At 35.5% G+C, this 20475-nt stretch overlaps 1 protein-coding gene across 2 annotated transcripts in view; it reads right to left on the reverse strand.

The window, feature by feature from the left end:
- Positions 1–20475, reverse strand: part of LOC136030115 (uncharacterized) — a 35484-nt gene that overhangs the window by 14341 nt on the left and 668 nt on the right. The window contains exons 2-3 of one of the 2 annotated variants that reach the window (XM_065708798.1): positions 16197–16330; positions 1488–1773 (exon numbers count right to left, since the gene is read on the reverse strand). In XM_065708798.1, coding sequence (XP_065564870.1) covers positions 1488–1773; positions 16197–16330 — 420 coding nt within the window. Of the gene's footprint in view, positions 1–1487; positions 1774–16196; positions 16338–20475 lie in introns of both variants that reach the window. The other variant, XM_065708806.1, reaches the window with a different exon arrangement.

Raw genomic sequence — 20475 nt, forward strand, 5'->3', positions numbered from 1 at the left:
ATATATATAATATATATATATATATATATATATATATATATATATATATATATATATATATATAGCAGGGGCCATCAAGATTCATTAGTGGGTTCGAAAAAAAATAGTTTTCCTGGACTCTCTCCCTACTCCTGTACACCATCGTTAAATCAGACAGAAATTGACTTTAAAACACAACAAAAACCGCTTCCCTAACCCAAGTTTTCCTCTAAAGAGCACACAGACTCTTAGTCGAAATTAAACATAGGTGATCTTTCCTTTTTTCCGTATTTTTTTTTCAATTTTTGCCCTTATGGGCATTTTGCCCAAAAATGCATTGTTCATTGTAAGTCCGGTGATAGGAAAACGACCAGTTGTGATGAAAAAAAAAAGAAAGTTTATTTCTGTTTTCTGTTGTTGTTTTTTTTTTTGCAAAATTAGTCACAAAACGTAACAGTAGAGGCGTCCTGCATGATTTGTAGCGACACTTTTTATTCTCAGACACGTCCGCTTAAAATACCACCCCAGCTCCAGAAAAACAGCAGTAGATTAAAACTTCCGAAAATAAATAAATTATCTTTTTTTTCTTGTTTTCTGTTTGGTTTATAAGAAAAAAGAGACAGTTATTTCATTTTAGTTTAATTTTTCCTTTACTTTATGAGATATTTTAAGTTTAAAAAGTTTAATTTTTATAGTCTTTAACGTTTCTTAGATGCGCTATTCCAGATAACTATAGAGCTAATGAGCTGATTTCTCAGCTCATATTGTTTACTGCTTGAGATTGGACCAATTCAAAATATTGTAAATTTTAGCATTTCATTAAGCTTGGAAAATATCTTATTTCTGAATCATTGTTAAGCACAGCAAGTTGAAAGGAAACGAACTAAGATAGAAAGGATAGCAAATAAAAACAAACAGAGAAAGAACCGTTTCAGAAAAGAAAAATAAATTTAAACAGTTTATTGTACAGGGTTTTTGCTTTCAAATGTTTGGTAGCAAAATGAAGCCTCCTTGCTTTAATTTCACATTGCAACTTTCCTTCATTGGCGACAAGAAATTGAACAAATACCTGTATATCTTAAATACTTTTAAAAGATAAAATGTTAATTCAAGGGTCGCTGAAAGTCATCTTAGGACGCATCGTTAATATTGATTTTAAGGAGCATCTATTTGAGCATTATTTTCACCCCGAGAGTAATTAGATGTATCTTCCAGAAAACCTCACGACAGTCGCAATTATTGAAATAAAATAAGATATCTTTGTTCAATTTTTTTTCAAATCAAAACAGTTTACACACAAACTTATTCTATAACCTAGTAGCTTGAAATTTGTCAGGTATCTTTTTTTTTTAATTTTATAGTTTCCGGCAACTCTTTTCAATAGAACATAATCCACCCTTACATTCTATGAATACCCCACTTACGCTTATAATTTTGGATGACTAAACTGAAGAAGAAGAACATCCAGAGTGACTGCATTGAAAACAAAAAGAAATGTTTCCACTTACCCTTTCCCTGTGCAGCACTGGCTTCGAAGTACTCTGCGTCTATCATTCTTGCATACTCTTCAGCTCTCTCTTTGCTAACTTTTCTTGCAGCGAGGTCACATTTATTTCCTACTAAACACTTACAGACATGCATTTCTGCATTTCTCTGCAACTCCGAGACCCAGAACTGTGCTTCGCAAAAGCTATCCAAATCGGTCAGGTCAAAAACTAAAATGGCTGCATCAGCATTTCTGTAATACATAGGCGCCATTGATCGAAATCGTTCTTGGCCAGCTGTGTCCCATACCTGAAACGGTAAATTTGAAAGATATTGTTCCAAATAGGTTTTTATAGTCTTAACCTTACATGTTTATTTACAGTCCTAATTTGGTGCAAATAGAAGGGAAACGCTAGAAAAGATAGCCATCGGTTTGGAGGGTGACAAGAATTCGGTAACTAGCCAAATACCCTTACACCAATCCAGCTCACCTGGAAAATTTTTTATAGTGTTTTATTGTAGACAAAAATCTGTTATTAGGGCTTCTACGTAGGAACCTTTAAGCTTTTCTAAAATTTTCATAATTTAAATCAGTACTAACACAGTTGAAGGCTATACAAATTTTAGGAGGGTCTGATGCTTAAAGGAAAAGGTTGTGTTTAGGCGCACATTTTCACAAAACTTCATACTTTTGTTTAAAAGCCTATGAGCTGGTGATATTTTCAGTCACTTCTTATAAAGGAATTCCCCACCCCCTTTTTGCAGCTTCAAACATGAAAATGTCGAACTTAGTCGATATTTTCAAAATTACTTTGGATGTCTATTGCAGTTCTGAGTAAATCTTTTTTTTACTTTAATTTATTTGTGACAAATAATATTTTGGTTGACCGTAATTTAAAAGCATAATAGGCTATAAGGCAGATTCAAGAGGAAGTATGGAAGAATTAGTAAATAAAACTGCGTTTTTACTAGTTGTTTAAACAAGAGCTGTTTTTCTAGTCCACGCCTAGCAAACCTCAGCTTGAAAAAAGAACAATTGCGTTAAGCTTTTTTGAACTGCCACAGCTTTTCTCTTTATGCAATTGTTCGCTCGGGGATGCTACCTTTAATGTTGAATAAGAACTTAATGCTTTTGAAAAAAAAGAATCTTCAGAGTACTGACTGTACGTTCAGCTCTCAGTCAAATATGGCAATGATGATGTGAAAGCTTTTTCTGAACAGTTATGACACGTCATGACCACCTCGTGGTTTCATTCCTAGTCTCAAGAAATTTAAATCTTTCCTGATAGGAAGGAGAAAGAATATTTTCTAATTTTTGGTCTCTAGAAATTTTTTAATTTTTGAAACCATGTAATTTTACTCTAGTAATTTTTATAATAATTTTTCATCTTTAATCGTCCTAATCGTGCCTTTTTTTTAACGATAAAATTAATTTTCACCTTTGAAGTACCAAGGATATAAAAATTAAAAAAAAATTGTCCCCTTCTTAAGTATATTCATTCCTCAAAACTACGATTTCATTCCTGAAATATAAAGATTTTTAGCCATTGTAAATTTTCACCTTGTTGTTACGCTGAATCATAGATCACAAGCATAAACTAATTCGATAAATTTAATAACGTTTTTCCTCCATAAGAATTCAAACATAGACAAGACAATCTGTTTATTCACGTTAGTTCTTGTTTACGCAATATATGGATCTAATTTTTTGTCTTATTTTCAAGGGATGAAGCCAAACCAGGTTAATACACATTACAAGTCTATGACCTAATGAAAATGTTTCCAGTCTAAGAGATTTTCATATTGGCGTCTGAAGCAAAAAATTTAATTTAATGTCTGTGCTTTACATAGTAAAATTAAGTAATAGAAGTGGTATTTTTGGAAATAGAAGAAAATGAGGATTACATCGATAACCTAATGAACTTGGAACACCAAAGGGATAAATATAAAAAAGTGGTCTTTCCAAATTATGTTGGTAAGCCAATTCGCTAATAATTTGAAGTTTTTAATCTTGAATAATTTTGAGGCCGTGATTAAGTGAACTGATGGAACTCAAAAATCCCATGTTAAATTGAAAATTTATATTTAACAAGGGCTAAGAGCTCATATGGCACTTGTGACGAGGCAAGAAGAGATAAGAGCCAACAGATCATATAGTATGAGCTCTAACAAAATTTTATGAATCAATACATTGATTTAAAAAGAAAATAAGAGGCTTAATGCCGGTCAGGATTTAAAATAAGAGCTTTGAGTCACAATGTCCTTCTAAATATCAAAATTCATTAAGATCCGATCACCCACTCGTAAGTTATCAATACCTAATTTTTTCTAATTTTTCCTCTCTCTTTAGCCCCCCATGATGGTCGAATCTGGGAAAACGACTTTATCAAGTCAATTTGTGCAGCTCCTTGACACGCCTACCAATTTTCATCGTCCTCCAACTCCACCCAAGGTCAACAGATCTGGTCGGGATTCTGGATCTGGCCTAGCACGTCCAGAAGCACCAAACTCGCCAAATCACTGAACCCCTCCCCCCAACTCCCCCAAAGAGAGCGAATCCAGTACGGTTCCGTCAATCACGTATCAAGGACATTTGCTTATTCTTTCCACCAAGCTTCATCCCGATTCCTCCACTCCAAGTGTTTTCCAAGGTTTCCCCCAAACTCCCCCCAATGTCAAAAGATATGGTCGGGATTTGAAATAAGAGCTCTGAGGCGTGAATTCCTTCTAAATATCAAATTTTATTACGATCCGATCACCTATTCGTAAGATAAAAATACCCCAATTTTCATGTTTTCCAAGAATTCCGGTTTCCCCCTCCAACTCCCCCCAATGCCACAGATTCTGGTCAGAATTTAAAATTGGAGCTTTAAAGCACAAGATCCTTCTAAATATCAAGTTTCATAAAGCTCTGGTCACCCTTTCGTAAGTTACAAATACCTCAATTTTCAAAATTCCCCCCCCAACTCCACCAAAGAGAGAAGATCCGGTCCAGTTATATCAGTCACGTATCTTAGACAGATTTTTGTTCTTCCCATCCAGTTTCATCCTGATCTCACCGCTTTAAGTATTTTCTAAGATTTCCAGTCCCCCCAACTGCCCCCCAATTACACTGGATCCGGTTGAGATTTAAAATAAGAGATCTGAGTTACAAGGTACTTCCAAATATGAAGTTTCATGAAAATCTGATCACTCCTTCCGTAAGTTAAAAATACGTCATTATTTCTAATTTTTCAGAATTAACCCCCCCCCCCCCAATAGAGTGGATCCGTTCCAATTATGTGAATCACGTATCTAAGACTTCTGCTTATTTGTCCAGCCAAGTTTCATCCCGATCCCTCCAATCTAAGCGTTTTCCATGATTTTAGGTTCCCCCACCCCAAACTCCCCGCAATGTCACCAGATCCGGTCGGGATTTAAAATAAGAGCTTTGAGACACGATATCCTTCTAAATATCAAATTTCATTGAGGTCCGATCACCCGTTCGTAAGTTAAAAATACCTCATTTTTTCTAATTTTTCAGAATTGACCCCCCCCCCCAACTACCCCAAAGAGAGAAGATCCGTTCCGGCTATGTCAATCATGTATCCAGGACTTGGGCTTATTTTTCTCACCAAGTTTCATCCCGATCCCTCCACTCTAAGTGTTTTCCAAGATTTTAGGTTTCCCCCTCCCATATCCTCCCCAATGTCACCAGATCCTGTCGGGATTTAAAATAAGAGCTCTGAAACACGATATCCTTCTAAATATTAAATTTTATTGAGATCCAATCACCCGTTCGTAAGTTAAAAATACCTAATTTTTTCCAATTTTTCAGAATTAACCCCCCCCCCCCCAAATACCCCAAAGAGAGAGGATCCGTTCCAGTTAGGTCAATCATGTATCTAGGACTTGTTCTTATTTTTCCCACCAAGTTTCATCCCGATCCCTCCATCTAAGTGTTTTCCAAGATTTTAGGTTTCCCCCTCCCATATCCCCCCAATGTCACCAGATCCGGTCGGGATTTAAAATAACAGCTCTGAGACATGATATCCTTCCAAACATCAAATTTCATTAAGATCTGATCAACCGTTCGTAAGTTAAAAATACTTCGATTTTTCTATTTTTCCGAATTAACGGGGGCCCCCACTCCCCCCAGATAGTCGAATCGGAAAAACGACTATTTCTAATTTAATCTCGTCCGGTCTCTGATACATCTGCCAAATTTCATCGTCCTAGCTTACCTGGAAGTGCCAAAAGTAGCAAAACCGGGACCGACAGAATTTGTGATTGCTATATGTCACTTGGTTAATACCAAGTGCCATAAACAGTACTCAAGTATTCATTGGCGGAAGATGTCGCTTTTAATATCAGGCCGTAGCTTCTTGAAGATGCTACAAAATGTTTGGAAGGATTTTGCTCTGTTTCCTCTAATTGCTTAGAAATCTTAGAAAATGTCTAGGTCTTTTTCACAAGTGTACTCTATGAAGGATATTGCTTTTAGAACAAAATCAGTACTATCATGAGCAGAAGACAATAACCTGTAAGATGATTGGAACCATTTTTCGATGTATTTTCCTGTTTTCTAACAGTCCCATAGAATATTTTCAGCTACCTGAAATTTTTACAAGTCGGTTGCCAGAAAGAATCGTTTCAGATTTCCGATAACGCCCCCTAGAGACCAGAATGACAAGCTGGTATAATCAGCTGCTTGTTAATAGAGTGTGAAATTTTCATAAATTATTTCAATGCAATGAAGAAACCTAGAAATGAGAAATAGTCAGGAGCCTTCAGTAAAGTTGTGTACACAAAGCTGAAATCATGGGGAAAGTTAAATCAAAGCGAGGTATACATCTTAAAAGTGTTACCACACATAGACAGCGCCTTTGTAAAAAGTATTTGGAGCCTGGTCGATGCAAATATCCAAAATACCTAATAATGCGGTACGCCCAAGAATTAGACAAGTCAAGAGATTTAGGTCAAGCGACAAACCTTGAGGCGGAGCAGAACCCTGTAGCTTCTTGCCCTGTTGCCCTACCGGATCGTGACTGGTGGTAGAAACTTGGATTGCGACGAATTGAAGGATTGCCGACGGATTTTTGATCCTGTATTTTTCATGCGCGATCTGGAGACTAAAGTTTGGAAGCACAGGTGAGCTTTATTTTATATTCTATTTACTAAGCCAAATTCTTATGCATTTTCATTTAAAATATTTTTAAAAATCCGAGAAAGATTTTTCTTCTGGGTCTTGATAAACTTTTCAAAGATTCAAAATTTTTTAAAACAAATAAAAAATCGATAATTTATGGGCTTTGATGTGACCCCAGCATAGAAGCCGATCTGGAAAGTACAGTGGCAAAAAAGAAAGTATTAGGCCGCACACAAAAATGAAAAGTGAAATCCATATCGAGAGTACAACAACAAACGGAGAAATAAATTGCAACTCCTTGCTTGAATTTTGACTCGGTGATGACGGAATAGTTCGGTATTAACATAATAATTTATATATAACCGGAGACAACATTTAAGTAAACACACAGAACCCATCTCTAGCGATCGCTGAAAAAGATTATTTGATACATTTAAAAAAAATAAAAATAGTAATTTGTCAGTGCGACAATCTTCGAGGTTATTCTTTTTTAATTTTGACGAAGTGGCAGGCTCATCACTCCAACTTTGCATTGCTGCAATTCACATTGCTGATACCTTCGCAAAAATTTGTCCATCCGGTAAATTTCATCAAAAATTATGCTTTAAAAAATAACAATATTTGAATTAACAATTGAAAACTGTCATTCCCTTTTATTTTTCTTCTCTTGTATGCGTCTTTTCCCCTCAGAGGAATGATTTTTGGATTCAGTTCAAAATATTTTAAAATTATTCTCAAATCGGACCCCAGAGCCTGGAAGAGGGGGGAAGACTACTGATCCTCCTCCTTAAATGTCGGGTCTTACTGCACTTGATAGTGAAGGAAGCTATTCTATCGGTAAAACACTGTAGTGAGTAAGGTCATAGATATCCATAATTTTCTAGTTGTAATTATTTTAGAAAACTGAACCAATTATGCCTTAGCGATGCAGCATGTCAAGTTTGGATACAAATATTGTAGCCCAAAAAGGAAGAGAGGGATAGGTTTTTTTTATAGAAATGGTCAAATAGGTCAAATACTTATTTTATTAATTAGGTCAAGTGATTAGGTCAAATAAATCAGGACCAAGAGACTGTATTTGCAGGAAAGATAAGAAGTTTTTTGTTTGATATACCATAACATATACTTAATAAGCAGAAGGAAGTAGATATACTGACGATTTACAACAGTAAAAACAATGCAGAAAAATAATACTTTTATTATAATGGTCGATTGTGACAAAATAACAAGAGCTAAGAGCTCATGTGGCACTTGTGAAGAGGTCGGAAGAGCCAAGGGCTCATATGGCATGAGCTCTATAAAAATTTTAAGAATCAATAGATTGCTTTAAAAGGAAAATCAGAGGCTTAATGCCGGTCGGGATTAAAAATAAGAGCTCTGAGTCACGAGGTCCTTCTAAATGTCAAAATCCATTAAGATCCGATCGCCCACTCGTAAGTTAAAAATACCTCTATTTTTCTATTTTTCCAAATTAACAACCCGCAGTTCCCCAAAGATAACAGATCCGTTCCAATTATGCCAATCATATATCTATAACTTGTGCTTTTTCTTCCCATCAAGTTTCATCCCGATCTCTCCACTCTAAGCGTTTTCCAAGATTTCTGGTTTCCCTGTCCAACTCGTTCCAATGTCACTGGATCTGGTTGGGATTTAAGACCTGAGTTCCCAACCATAAGATCCATCTAAATATCAAATTTCATTACGATCTCATTTCTCATTGTTAAGTTACAAATATGTCATATTATCTAATTTTCCGAATTAAACTCCATCCAATTAGACTAATTTCCCCTCCCCCAACTCCGCCAAAGATAGCAGATAAATTCCGGTTATGTCAGTCACTTATCTTGGACTTGTAATTATTCTTCCCACCAAGTTTCATCCCGATCTCTTCACTTTAAGCGTTTTCCAAGATTTCTGCCCCCCCCCCCCCAATGACACTAAATCCAGTCGGGATTTAAAATAAAAGATCTGAGTTATGAGGTCTTTCTAAATATGAAGTTTCATAAAGATCCGATCATTTCTTCGTAAGTTAAAAATACCTCTTTTTTTAATGTTTTAGGATTAATCCTCCCTCCCCCCAACTCCCCCAAAGAGAGCGGATCCGTTCCGGTTATTTCAATTATGTATTTAGGGCTTGTGCTTATTTTTCCCACCAACTTTCATCCTGACCCCTCCACTCTAAGTGTTTTCCAAACCAGATCTGGTCGGGATTTAAAATAAGAGCTCTGAGACACGATTTCCTTTCAAACATCAAATTTCATTAAGAACTGATTACTCCTTCGTAAGTTAAAAATACCTCATTTTTTCTAATTTTTCAGAATTACCCCCCCCCCCCCAACTACCCCAAAGAGAGGGGATCCGTTCCGGTTATGTCAATCACATATCTAGGACTTGTGATTATTTTTTCCACCAAGTTTCATCCCGATTCTTCGGCTCTAAGCTTTTTCAAAGATTTCAGGCCCCCCTCGACTCCCCCCAATGTCACTGGATACGGTTGGGATTTAAAATAAGAGCTCTGAGACACGATATCCTTCAACAAATCAAATTTCAATAAGATCCGATCATTCCTTCATAAGTTAAAAATACCTCATTTTTCTAATTTTTCATAATTAACCCTCCTCCAACTCCCACAAAGAGAGCGGATCCGTTCCGCTTATGTCAATCACGTATCAAGGACTTGTGTTTATTTTTTTCACCAAGTTTCATCGCGATCCCTCCACTCTAAGCGTTTTCTAAGATTTTAGGTTTCTCCATCCTAACTCTTCCAATGTCACCTGATCCGGTCGGAATTTAGAATAAGAGCTCTGAGACACGATATCCTTCCCAACATCAAATTTCATTAAGATCTGATCACCCGTTCGTAAGTTAAAAATACCTCCTTTTTTCTAATTTTTCCGATTTAACCGTCCTCCCACTCCCCCTTTTAAATAATAAAGGACACCAAAGATGTTTTATGTTTTATTTATCCGTATATAGCGGTAGTAATTATAGCAGTATAGACTATAAAGGTATGAGTAATTTTTTTGAAGCTTGTGTCCTCCAATTTTCACTGGTTATGAATAACATCTAAATAAATTCGCAGTGGAGCGGCATCGGCTACTTCATGTCATTGCTTATAATTTTTCATTTGTGAATCCTTTTCTTTCTTGGGATTAACGACGCTTGTGACAACAAAGGTCCTTGCGTCGGTGGCGTATTTCCATTATTCAGTAATTTGAAATGTCGAAGCGCGTGTTTCAACACATAATTTGAAATATGTCAAGGCCTGCTATAATCGTCAAAACGCACGAATGTTCATCGAACGACGGATCGGTTTCGAAGCATGACGACCCAGGGTCTTTACGATTCCAAGACATTTTTTAAATCCCCCGCCCCCCGAAAATAAAATCCTGGGAAAGGGTCTATATGTTGGCAAGTTCTTCAGTCTAAAACTTTTGGGAAAGTCTCATTCATTTTATATTATTAAATATATTTATTTTTTTTAGTTGCAAAGACATCAAGGACTTCCCAAACTTTCTCGCAAAATCTGCGAGAAAACAGAAAAACTCCTTGCCGAATATTTATTACAAAATGGAAAAGCAGAAACAGAGGCAGCTTTGAGAGCTGGAGAAGGGTTTGACCACGAGGGTTTTGTGCATACAACTGTAATTGTTGATGAAAGTTGGTGCACGCGAAGCTATGGGACTCGTTACAGAGTTTTATCTGGATGTGGTGTGGTGATTGGATACTACTCTAAGAAGCTGCTCCACATTGGAGTTCGAAACAAGTTTTGTGCTATGTGCTTCCGTTACAGAAATTCAGAAAAAAAAACCTCACAAGCGTTTTTTGAACTGGGATGGACCTTCAACAGGAATGGAAGCGGACAAAATAGTAGAGGCATTTCGCTTAGCTCCAACAATGCACAAACTAAAATATAAGAGGTTCATTGCTGATGGAGACTCCAACTTGTATAATGAGTTGATCGCTAAGGTTCCATACGGACGGATGGTTTAGAAAGTGGAATGCGTAAATCATGCCTGCAAATGCCTTACATCGCGATTGTATAACAAAGGGAAGACTGGTGGCCAAGAATGCTCGAAAAGGCTAACTCCAATAATGATTAAAAAGCTAAGTGGGTACGCCCGGGCAACGGTCATCCGAATTAGCCAAGAAGAAAAAGGCGCAAAAGAATTAATAGAGGCTCTTAATGCCATTCCTCACCATTTCTTCAGTGGTGATCACACAAAATGCCCCGGGCTCTGTAAAGACTCGGGTAGCAAAGTGCCTCTTACGGATTGTCCCTCTATGATATTCCTCTGCCATGTCCTATAAGCATTTGAAACTCTAACAAGAAGAACGCGACTACTGATTGGGAATAATACTTGCAACTTAGCTGAGTACTTTATGAGTATAGTTGCAAAATTAATAGGAAGGAAGCAATTCCTCGTGACTCGAAATGGTCGATATAATGCTCGAGTAGCAGCTTCTGGTGTTAAATATAGTAAAGGAGAGCTAGGAAGGCTTCATATATTTAGAAAGATCACAGGAAGGATACCACCTTGAGCGATGACAAAACTTTCAATGAGGAAATCTAGGCTAAGAGCTCTACAGAAGAGGGCTCGAGAGTCAATGAATTGTCGCAATGAAATACCGAAGCAGAAGAAAGTAAATGGACCTGATGGGAAGTATGGGCCAAACGCAGCAACTCCTGATCTTGCAGCTGTTGATTTTGAAATAATGAAGAGTGCCTTTTTACAACGGCTAGAGTGCAGCACTGAACAAATTCAAGAAACAGAAGCTGCGACTCGCCTACAAGGAGAAGACGACGGAAGCTGGTCAGCAGTACGTAGGGACAGAATAACGGCTTCATGGGCTGGAACTATAGCCAAGCGAAGGACAAAGATTGTAACCCCCTTGGTGCAAAAACTTCTGTATGCACCATCAAAAGTGACTAAAGCAATGATTAAGTGCATACATTTGAACCAGTAACTGCAAAAAAGCTTGAAGAATCGACCAGATTTAAGGTGGAGCGATGCGGTTTTTTTGTGCACTATGAGCATGACTTCATTGGTGCCAGTCCAGATTACTTAGTAATTATGCCGTGCGGAAAAAGAGTACTTTTGGAAATAAATTGTCCAGAAACTGCGAAAAATTTGGGGATAGGTGAGTGGATAAAGAGCCGAAAAGAGGCTAAGGCGAACTGTTGCATGGAAGTTGGAAAGAATAGACTGGTCAACATCAAACGGGGCCACAACTAATTTTACCAAGTACAATGTCAGCTTGAATGTGCTCAGCTAGATGCTCGCTTTTTCATGATTTTTACCCAGAAAGACTTCTACATTGAGAAGATAGACCGGGATCTAGGCTTTTGGACCGAAAAGATTTTTCCCAAACTAAAAGGATTCTTCATGGACGATTTGATCCCAGAGCTTGTCGATCCCAGAGCTTGTCGATCCCAGAGTTCCACGGGGGCTTCACATACGAGAGCCGTACTTATAAGATTGATCGTCTAGTACCGACAACAGGAAAATTCATTTTCCTTACATTCTATCCTTCTTTGTACTTACATACTTAATTGTATTATCATTTGAAATAAAATATATTATCATTTGAAATAAAATATATTATCATTTGAAATAAAATACCTTTGTTTATATTGCTTGTCCTCCAACTTTATCAAACAGTTCGTGGTAACGAACTGTAGTAAGGAGAGACCCGGCTCAATAGTAACCAAAACTCTAAAAAATGTAATTTTGATACGAATAGCTACATCAAAAGAATCGCATTTTAATGCTGATTTTAAATATATAAGTTTCATTAAGTTTAATCTTACCCATCAAAAGTTACGAGCCTGAGAAAATTTGCCTTATTTTGGAAAATAGGGGGGAAACAACCCCTAAAAGTCATAGAATCTTAACGACAATCACACCATCAGATTCAGCGTATCAGACAATCCTACTATAGAAGTGTCAAGCTCCTATCTACAAAAATGTAGAATTTTGTATTTTTTGTCAGAAGGCAGATCACGGATGCGTGTTTATTTGTTTTTTGGTGTTGTTTTTTTTTTCCAGGGGTGATCGTACCGACCCAGTAGTCCTAGAATGTTGTGAGAGGGCTCATTCTAATGGAAATGAAAAGTTCTAGTGCCCTTTTTAAGTGACAAAATCGGAGGGCACCTAGGCCCCCGTCCCACGCTAATTATTTTCCCAAAATCACCGGATCAAAATTCTGAGATAGCCGTTTTATTCAGCATAGTCAAAAATCCTTATAACTATGTCTTTGGGGACGACTTACTCCCCCACAGTTCCCGTGGGAGGGGCTAAAAGTTACAAACACTGACCAGTGCTTACATATAGTAATGGTTATTGGGAAGTGTACAGACGTTTCCAAGGACGATTTAATTTGGTTGGGGGGAGGGGTTGAGAAGAGGGGGATGTGTTGGGGGAACTTTTCATGGAGAAATTTCTCATGGGGGAAGAAAATTTCCATGAAGGCAGCGCAGGATTTTCTAGCATTATTTAAAAAAACAATGAAAAAATAAATATCACAAAGTTTTTTCAAGTGAAAGTAAAAAGCAGCACTAAAACTTAAAAGGAACAGAAATTATTACGCATATGAGGGGCTCATGAGGGGCAATAACCATGTTAATGGTTACCTTAGGCTTTTTGTCATTGAAGGATACATGCATTTATTTTTAATTCCTATTTGGTAACAATATGTTAGGGCTTTATTCTTGCATGATTCTACTCTTTTCTCAACTCTACTTTCTAAAACAGTAAAAAACTTCAGCGCAAAGAGGGGCCCTTTCATATACGAAGTAATTTCTTTTCGTTTTAAGTTTTAATGTCGCTCCTTACTTTCATTAAAAAAAAACTTTTTTTATTTAATTTCTGAACGTTTTTTAATTAATACACATTTTGATTTTGGCTCTCCGTAGATGAATAATAAACGAAATTTGCATATTTATTGTATTTGCTAAAAGGCTTTCTCATAGTTTTGATCGAATGATTTTGAGAAAAAAATGAGCGAGGGTGGAGGCCTAGTCGCCCTCCAATTTTTGGCTACTTAAAAATGCAACTAGGACTTTTAATTTTTAACAAACGTTTTTATTAGTAAAAGATATGCGTAAATTACAAATTAGCTTTTGTATTCACGTAAAACGTGACGAACTTTTGTATTCGCATTTTTTTATTATGTTTATAAGGGGGTTCACCCCCCCCCCCGTCAGTACCTCGCTCTTTACACTAAAGCTTTAATTTTGTCCTAATTCCTGAATCACAAAGGCCGTAGAATAAATAGTTGAAATTACTAAAATACTTTAGCGTAAAGAGCGATGTATTAGGAGGAGGTGAACCCCTCATATGCGTAATAATTTCTGTTCGTTTTAAGTTTTAATGCTGCACCTTACTTTCAGTTGAAAAAACTTTTTCATATTTATTTTTTCATTATTTGTGTTTTAAATAATGCTAGAAAATCCTGCGCTCCCTGCATGGAGATTTTCTTCCCCCATGGAAAGCTCCCCCAACATATCCCCCTCTTCTCAACCCCTCCACCCAACCAAAAAATCCTCTTAAAACGTCTATACACTTCCCAATAACCATTACTATATGTAAGCACTGGTCAAAGTTTGTAACTTGTAGCCCCTGCTACGGGGACTGTGGGGGAGTAAGTCGTCCCCAAAGTACATAGTTAATAGGTTTTTCGACTATGCTGTATAAAATGGCTATCTCAGAATTTCTATCCAACGACTTTGGGAGAAAAATGAGCGTGGGAGGGGGCCTAGCTGCCCTCCAATGTTTTTGGTCACTTAAAAAGGGCACTAGAACTTTTCATTTCCGTTGGAATGAGCCCTCTCCCAACATTCTAGGACCACTGGGTCGATACGATCACCCCTGGAAAAAAAATATTAATAAAACACGCATCCATGATCTGCCTTCTGGCAAAAAATACAAAATTCCACAATTTTGTAGATAGGAGCTTGAAACTTCTACGATAGGGTTCTCTGGTACACTGAATCTGATGGTTTGATTTTTGTTAAGATTCTATGACTTTTAGGGGGTGTTTCCCCCTATTTTCTAAAATAAGGCAAATTTTGTCAGGCTCCTAACTTTTGATGGGTAAAACTAAACTTAATGAAACTTATATATTTTAAATCAGCATTAAAATGCATTCTTTTGATTTAGCTATGGGTATCAAAATTCTGTTTTTTAGAGTCTTGATTACTATTGAGCCGGGTCGCTCCTTACTACAGTTCGTTACCACGAACTGTTTGATACTTAGCTTACTGCCAGTTAATGGTAGTGTTTGTCTTTAGTTACAGCAAAAACATAGGTATAACTACAGTAAAGTCACGCCTCTTAGATCTTCATGATGGCATAACTGCATATGGAGATCTTTTACAGTAGAAATTGAGTTCTCCGGATTTACAATTTTTTAAGACGTTTAAAAGGATTAAGTGTTCAAAAAAAGTACCTACAGTATTTATTTAGAGTGCGTGTCAGTTATGTTAACCCAACTCTGTCAGCCAGAAAATTCAATTTTCAACTGATCCGAAAGAGAAACGAACCGAATATTTGCCACCATGAAGACATTTTTTCATCAAGTGGACGCGAAATCCAACTTTCGAAGTGATATTTAAGTCCTGTCAATGAGTTTTATCATCTAAAATTTCAAAGGAGAGAACGTTTGTTCAAGGAAAAGATTTTGTATTTTTGGCATTCCGATAGCGCTGTTTTCATTTCGAAATACCTTTAACAAAGAATGAAGAGATTTAAGTGCCCTGAAGTTTTAGCAGCTAGCCAAAATCTTATTGGAATTTTATTGAAATAAAATTCATAGCGGGTGTTTTGAACGCAGGAATAAATCAGCTTTGACAATGACCTTTATCCTTGCAGAAATATGAGCAGAAATAAACTTGACGAAGGAATTACTAAGTCAAGATGGCGCGGAAAACATGTTTTGCCAATTTAGCTCAGCGCTGCCAGTGCGGGACTTCAGCGCAATATGACCCTGTTCTGAGCTGATACCATTTCTAAACATCCTTTAGCAAAATACCCCTGTTCTAATGAGCAAAATACTATACATCTTATTTTAAAATATACGTTTTTTACTACTATTTAGTTTTCCTTTGGGTAATCTTGGTCGTGGAAGTGTTTAGACCTGGCTATACACAAAAAGAAGGACTAATCTGGATTTTTTTGTAAAAGACGGAGGACAGAGGTTAAAAAACGAGGAGATGCCCTCTAAAAGGAGAACGTCTGGCAACCCTGGTCAATAGATAGTTTAAGAAGTAAGAAGAGTGATGAGAATGGCAACTAAGGGCTCATAAAGGTGTTATTTTATTTGTGGAAGGAATGATTCTCGAATTCTTTAGGTAAATTAGAGATTTACCTATATTGTGTAAGCAGTTGAAATATAATACGACATTTTGATTTTTTTTTCTTATGAAAATTAAGTGCTGAAAGCAAAAAAACGAAAGTTTCTTAAAATAATAGAAAAAAAAGTATAATGTCAGAGAACTATTTTCTTAGAATTTTGATTAAGCAAAACCAACCCACTGATTCTTTTCAATTTTGGTGATCTAGGAGAAAATTAAAAGTACTAACAAAAAAAAACGTATTCTCACCTGAAGGTTTAAAGTTACTCCATTAACTTCAATTTTAGACGGATAGTAGCTTGCTCCAATAGTTGGCTGAATGCCCATAGATGGAATGCTTGGTTTGGATACATAAGATGTTATTAGACTTGTTTTCCCAACTCCTGAAAGCTATGAAACATTGCTATTGAGTTTGAAATAGTTGGATTTATGCATTGCTGCATTGGATAGCTTAAAACTGATATCGGAGCCCTCTCTTATATGCGTCTCTCCTTGCATTTCATATGCATTTCCTATTGGTTCTCTTCTCGTAATGTAGAATTGGCCCTGACTCGGAAGCATATTGAAGTGGCAACCTAGGTCCACTAGCCTTGGTTTGAATGACGATAAATAAACTTAGTTACATCTAAATACATTTACTATATCTAACTGATGTACATCTAAATACATCCGATAAACGCGTAAACATAATTGAATACTGAAGAATTTATCTTCTACTTTGCTTCTCATTTACAAAAACTCCAGTAACAAAGGTCACTTGCTTATGGTTACTTAGTCCAAAGTACATCATGGTTGCCTCCTTAGGGACAAACTAGTAAAGAACAAACCCTAACCCATGGTAAACGAAAATTTAGAGAAACGTTTTGAAAAAGCTTACAAGTGAGGAAGAATCACCATTTGAAGCAGATTCAAGAAATGTAACTATTATTTGTATAAATCTTAGTGATAAAAGTTTGTTAAAAAAAAATGGGAATTTCGAAAAACAACCTAAAACCCAATATATATATATATATATATATATATATATATATATATATATATATATATATATATATATATATATATATATATATATATATATATATATATATATATATATATATATATATATATATATATATGTGTGTGTGTGTGTGTGTGTGTTTTTAACTACGTAAAACTTGCGAATATACAAAATTCTTCGATGTCCCATTGTCTGTGCATATAAATAGATTGTCAGGTTTACGGACTCTTGAACATGCAACATAAAATTGTCCATGGGAAAAACAATCCGTATTCAGATCTATACCTGATTATTCTAATGATTGCCCTTGAGCTTTGTTGATGGCGATTGCTAATCGAACATTTCCTGTGTCCCCGTCGTCTAGTTGTGTCCCTGTGTCCCGGTCTTCATTTATATTCCCAGTAACCCGGTCGTCATTTGTGTCCCAGTGTCCCAGTCTGTAATTTCTCTTTGAGCGTCCCGGTCGTCATTTATATTCCCTGTGTCCCGGTGTTTCTTTTTCAGTTTTTAGTTTTTTTAGTTTTTTTATTCGTATTTAGTTTTTTTCTTTTTAGTTTTTTTCAGTTTTTTTTAGTTTTTTTCTTTTTAGTTTTTAGTTTTTTGCCTTTTTTAGTTTTTTTAGTTTTTTAGCTTTTTTAATTTTTTAGTATTTTCTTTTTAGTGTTTTTTGTAATTTTTACCTTTTTTAGTTTTTTTCTTCTTTTGTATTAATGCTAAAGCCAAGGTTCGAACCTGGAACCACTCGGACCTGTCAGCAGCAAGTTTTTTGGCATAGACTCTTTGAGCAGCTTCCTCGGCTGTTGCCATTGTAGGTTATTCAGTCATTTTACAATTAAACATTTTTCCGTCCACGATCTTCTTACAATTAAAAATTTGTCTTTGAGCGATTTTCTTAAATACCTTTAATGACGTCATCGTCATAACAAACATGACGACAACTAACTTCATGACGACATGATGATATGACGTCACTCGACAGACCCACAGACAATTTATTTATATATATATATATATATATATATATATATATATATATATATATATATATATATATATATATATATATATATATACTATCTTTTAAACGAGCAATAATTGTGTATGTATGTATGTATTTTTCTCGAAAACGTCCAGATTTTTTTTTTCGGAAAATGGGCATCCTGGAATATTCTGGCCTAAAAAATCCCCCTGTGCCCCCCGGCGTCCCCGTTGTAGTTGTATCCCTGTGTCCCGGTCGTCATTTGTGTCCCGGTGTCCCGGTCTGTATATACATTCGTTTTTGAATTGGTATATGATGAAATAAATTTTTGTGTTTTTCCCCTTTTTTTCTTTTTAGGTTTTTTTTGGTTTTTACCTTTTTTTAGTTTTTTTAGTTTTTTTTTTTTTAGTTTTGTTTTTCTCCTTTATTTTTCAGTTTTTTTCCATTTTTCTTTTTTTTTCTTTTTTAGTTTTTAGTTTTTTAGTTTTTTAACTTTTTTTAGTTTTTTATTAGTTTTTAGTTTTTTCTTTTTAGTTTTTTAGTAGTGTTTACATTTTTTTAGTTTTTTATTTTTTTTTAGTTTTTGGTTTTTTCTTTTTAGTTTTTTTATTAGTTTTTAGTTTTTTTTCTTTTTAGTTTTTTTTGTAGTTTTTACCTTTTTTATTTTTTTAGTTTTTTTTTACTTATGTCCTGGTCTTCATTTATATTCCCTGTGTCCCGGTCGTCATTTGTGTCCCGGTGCTTTGTCGATGGTGATTGCTAATCGAACATTCCCTGTGTCCCGGTCGCTTTCTCTTTGAGTGTCCCGGTCGTCATTTATATTCCCTATGTCCCGATCGTCATTTGTGTCCCGATGTCCCGGTCTGTAATTTCGTCAGTCGACAGACATGACGTCAGTCGACACACAAACATGACGTCACTCGGCACACACACGCACAGACAACTTATTTTTATATATATAGATATACTAGCTGTTGGGGTGGCGCTTAGCGCCCCCCCCAAGCCCCCCCACGCGCGTAAGTCGTTACGCGCCATATTAGTTACGCGCCATTGTAGTTGTGTCCCTATGTCCCACCTGTGAATATAGATATATATATATATATATATATATATATATATATATATATATATATATATATATATATATATATATATATATATATATATATATATATATATATATATGTTTTTAACTACGTAAAACTTGCGAATATACAACATTCTTTGCTGTCCCATTGTCTGTGCATATAAATAGATTGTCAGGTTTACCGACTCTTGAACATACAACATATAATGGTCCATGGGAAAACAATCCGTATTCAGATCTATACTTCATGATTCTAATGATTGCCCTTGAGCTTTGTTGATGGTGATTGCTAATCGACCATTCCCTGAGTCGCCATCGTCATTTATATATCCCCCTGTGCACCCCGGCGCCCCCTTTGTAGTTATGTCCCAGTGTCCCGGTCGACATTTATATTCCCTGTGTCCCGGTCGTCATTTGTGTCCCTTGCTAATCGAACATTGCCTGTGTCCCCGTCGTCATTTATGTATTCGTTTTTGAATTGGTATATGATGAAATAAATTTTTAATTTTTTCCCTATTTTTCCTTTTAGTTTTTTTTTTATTGGTTTTGACCTTTTTTTAGGTTTTTTAGTTTTTTTCTTTTTTCTTTTTAGTTTTTTTTGAAGTTTTTATCTTTTTAGTTTTTTTATTTTTATTTATATTTTTTTAGTTTTCTTTTTCTCCTTTATTTTTCAGTTTTTTTCCTTTTTTTAGTTTTTTTTTCTTTTTTAGTTCTTTTAGTTTTTACCTTTTTTAATTTTTTTTAGTTTTTTAGATGAAAATTTTTTTTAGTTTTTTCCTTTTTTTCTTTTTAGTTTTTTATTGGTTTTTACCTTTTTTAGTTTTTTTTCGTTTTTTCTTTTTACTTTTTTTTTAGTTTTTATCTTTTTTATTTTTTTCTTTTTCTCTTCTATTTTTCAGTTTTTTCCTTTTTTTAGTTTTTTTTTAGTTTTTACTTTTTTTAGTTTTTTACCTTTTTTTAGTTTTTTAGCTTTTTTATTTTTTTTATTAGTTTTTAGTCTTTTTTGTAGTGTTTGCCTTTTTTTAGTTTTTTCAGTTTTTTTTTTAGTTTTTAGTTTTTTACCTTTTTTAGCCTAACCAGGATTTGAACCTGGGACCTTCATTCTCCGTTCTGACACCCTCTCTCACCGAGTGACTACTCCAGCATGTTCATTTTGGTGTTTTAAATGGTATATTATTAACCAAATTAATGTGTTTTACAATATACTAAGCATCGTCATAACAAACATGACGACAACTAACTTCATGACGACATGCAGCTCAATCCTTATAATGACGTCACTCGACAGTCATTGTAAACTTAAACATTAATAGATTTCTACGTGAACATATGTCTTAAATATCTTGAATGACGTCACCGTCAAAGCAAAAGTGACGACAACTAATTTCATGACGTCAGCCAACACAGAAACATGACGTCACCTGATCCACAGATCCACAGACAGACAACTTATTTCTAT

This window comes from Artemia franciscana, chromosome 1, assembly GCF_032884065.1.
Source record: "Artemia franciscana chromosome 1, ASM3288406v1, whole genome shotgun sequence".
Taxonomy (NCBI): domain Eukaryota; kingdom Metazoa; phylum Arthropoda; class Branchiopoda; order Anostraca; family Artemiidae; genus Artemia; species Artemia franciscana.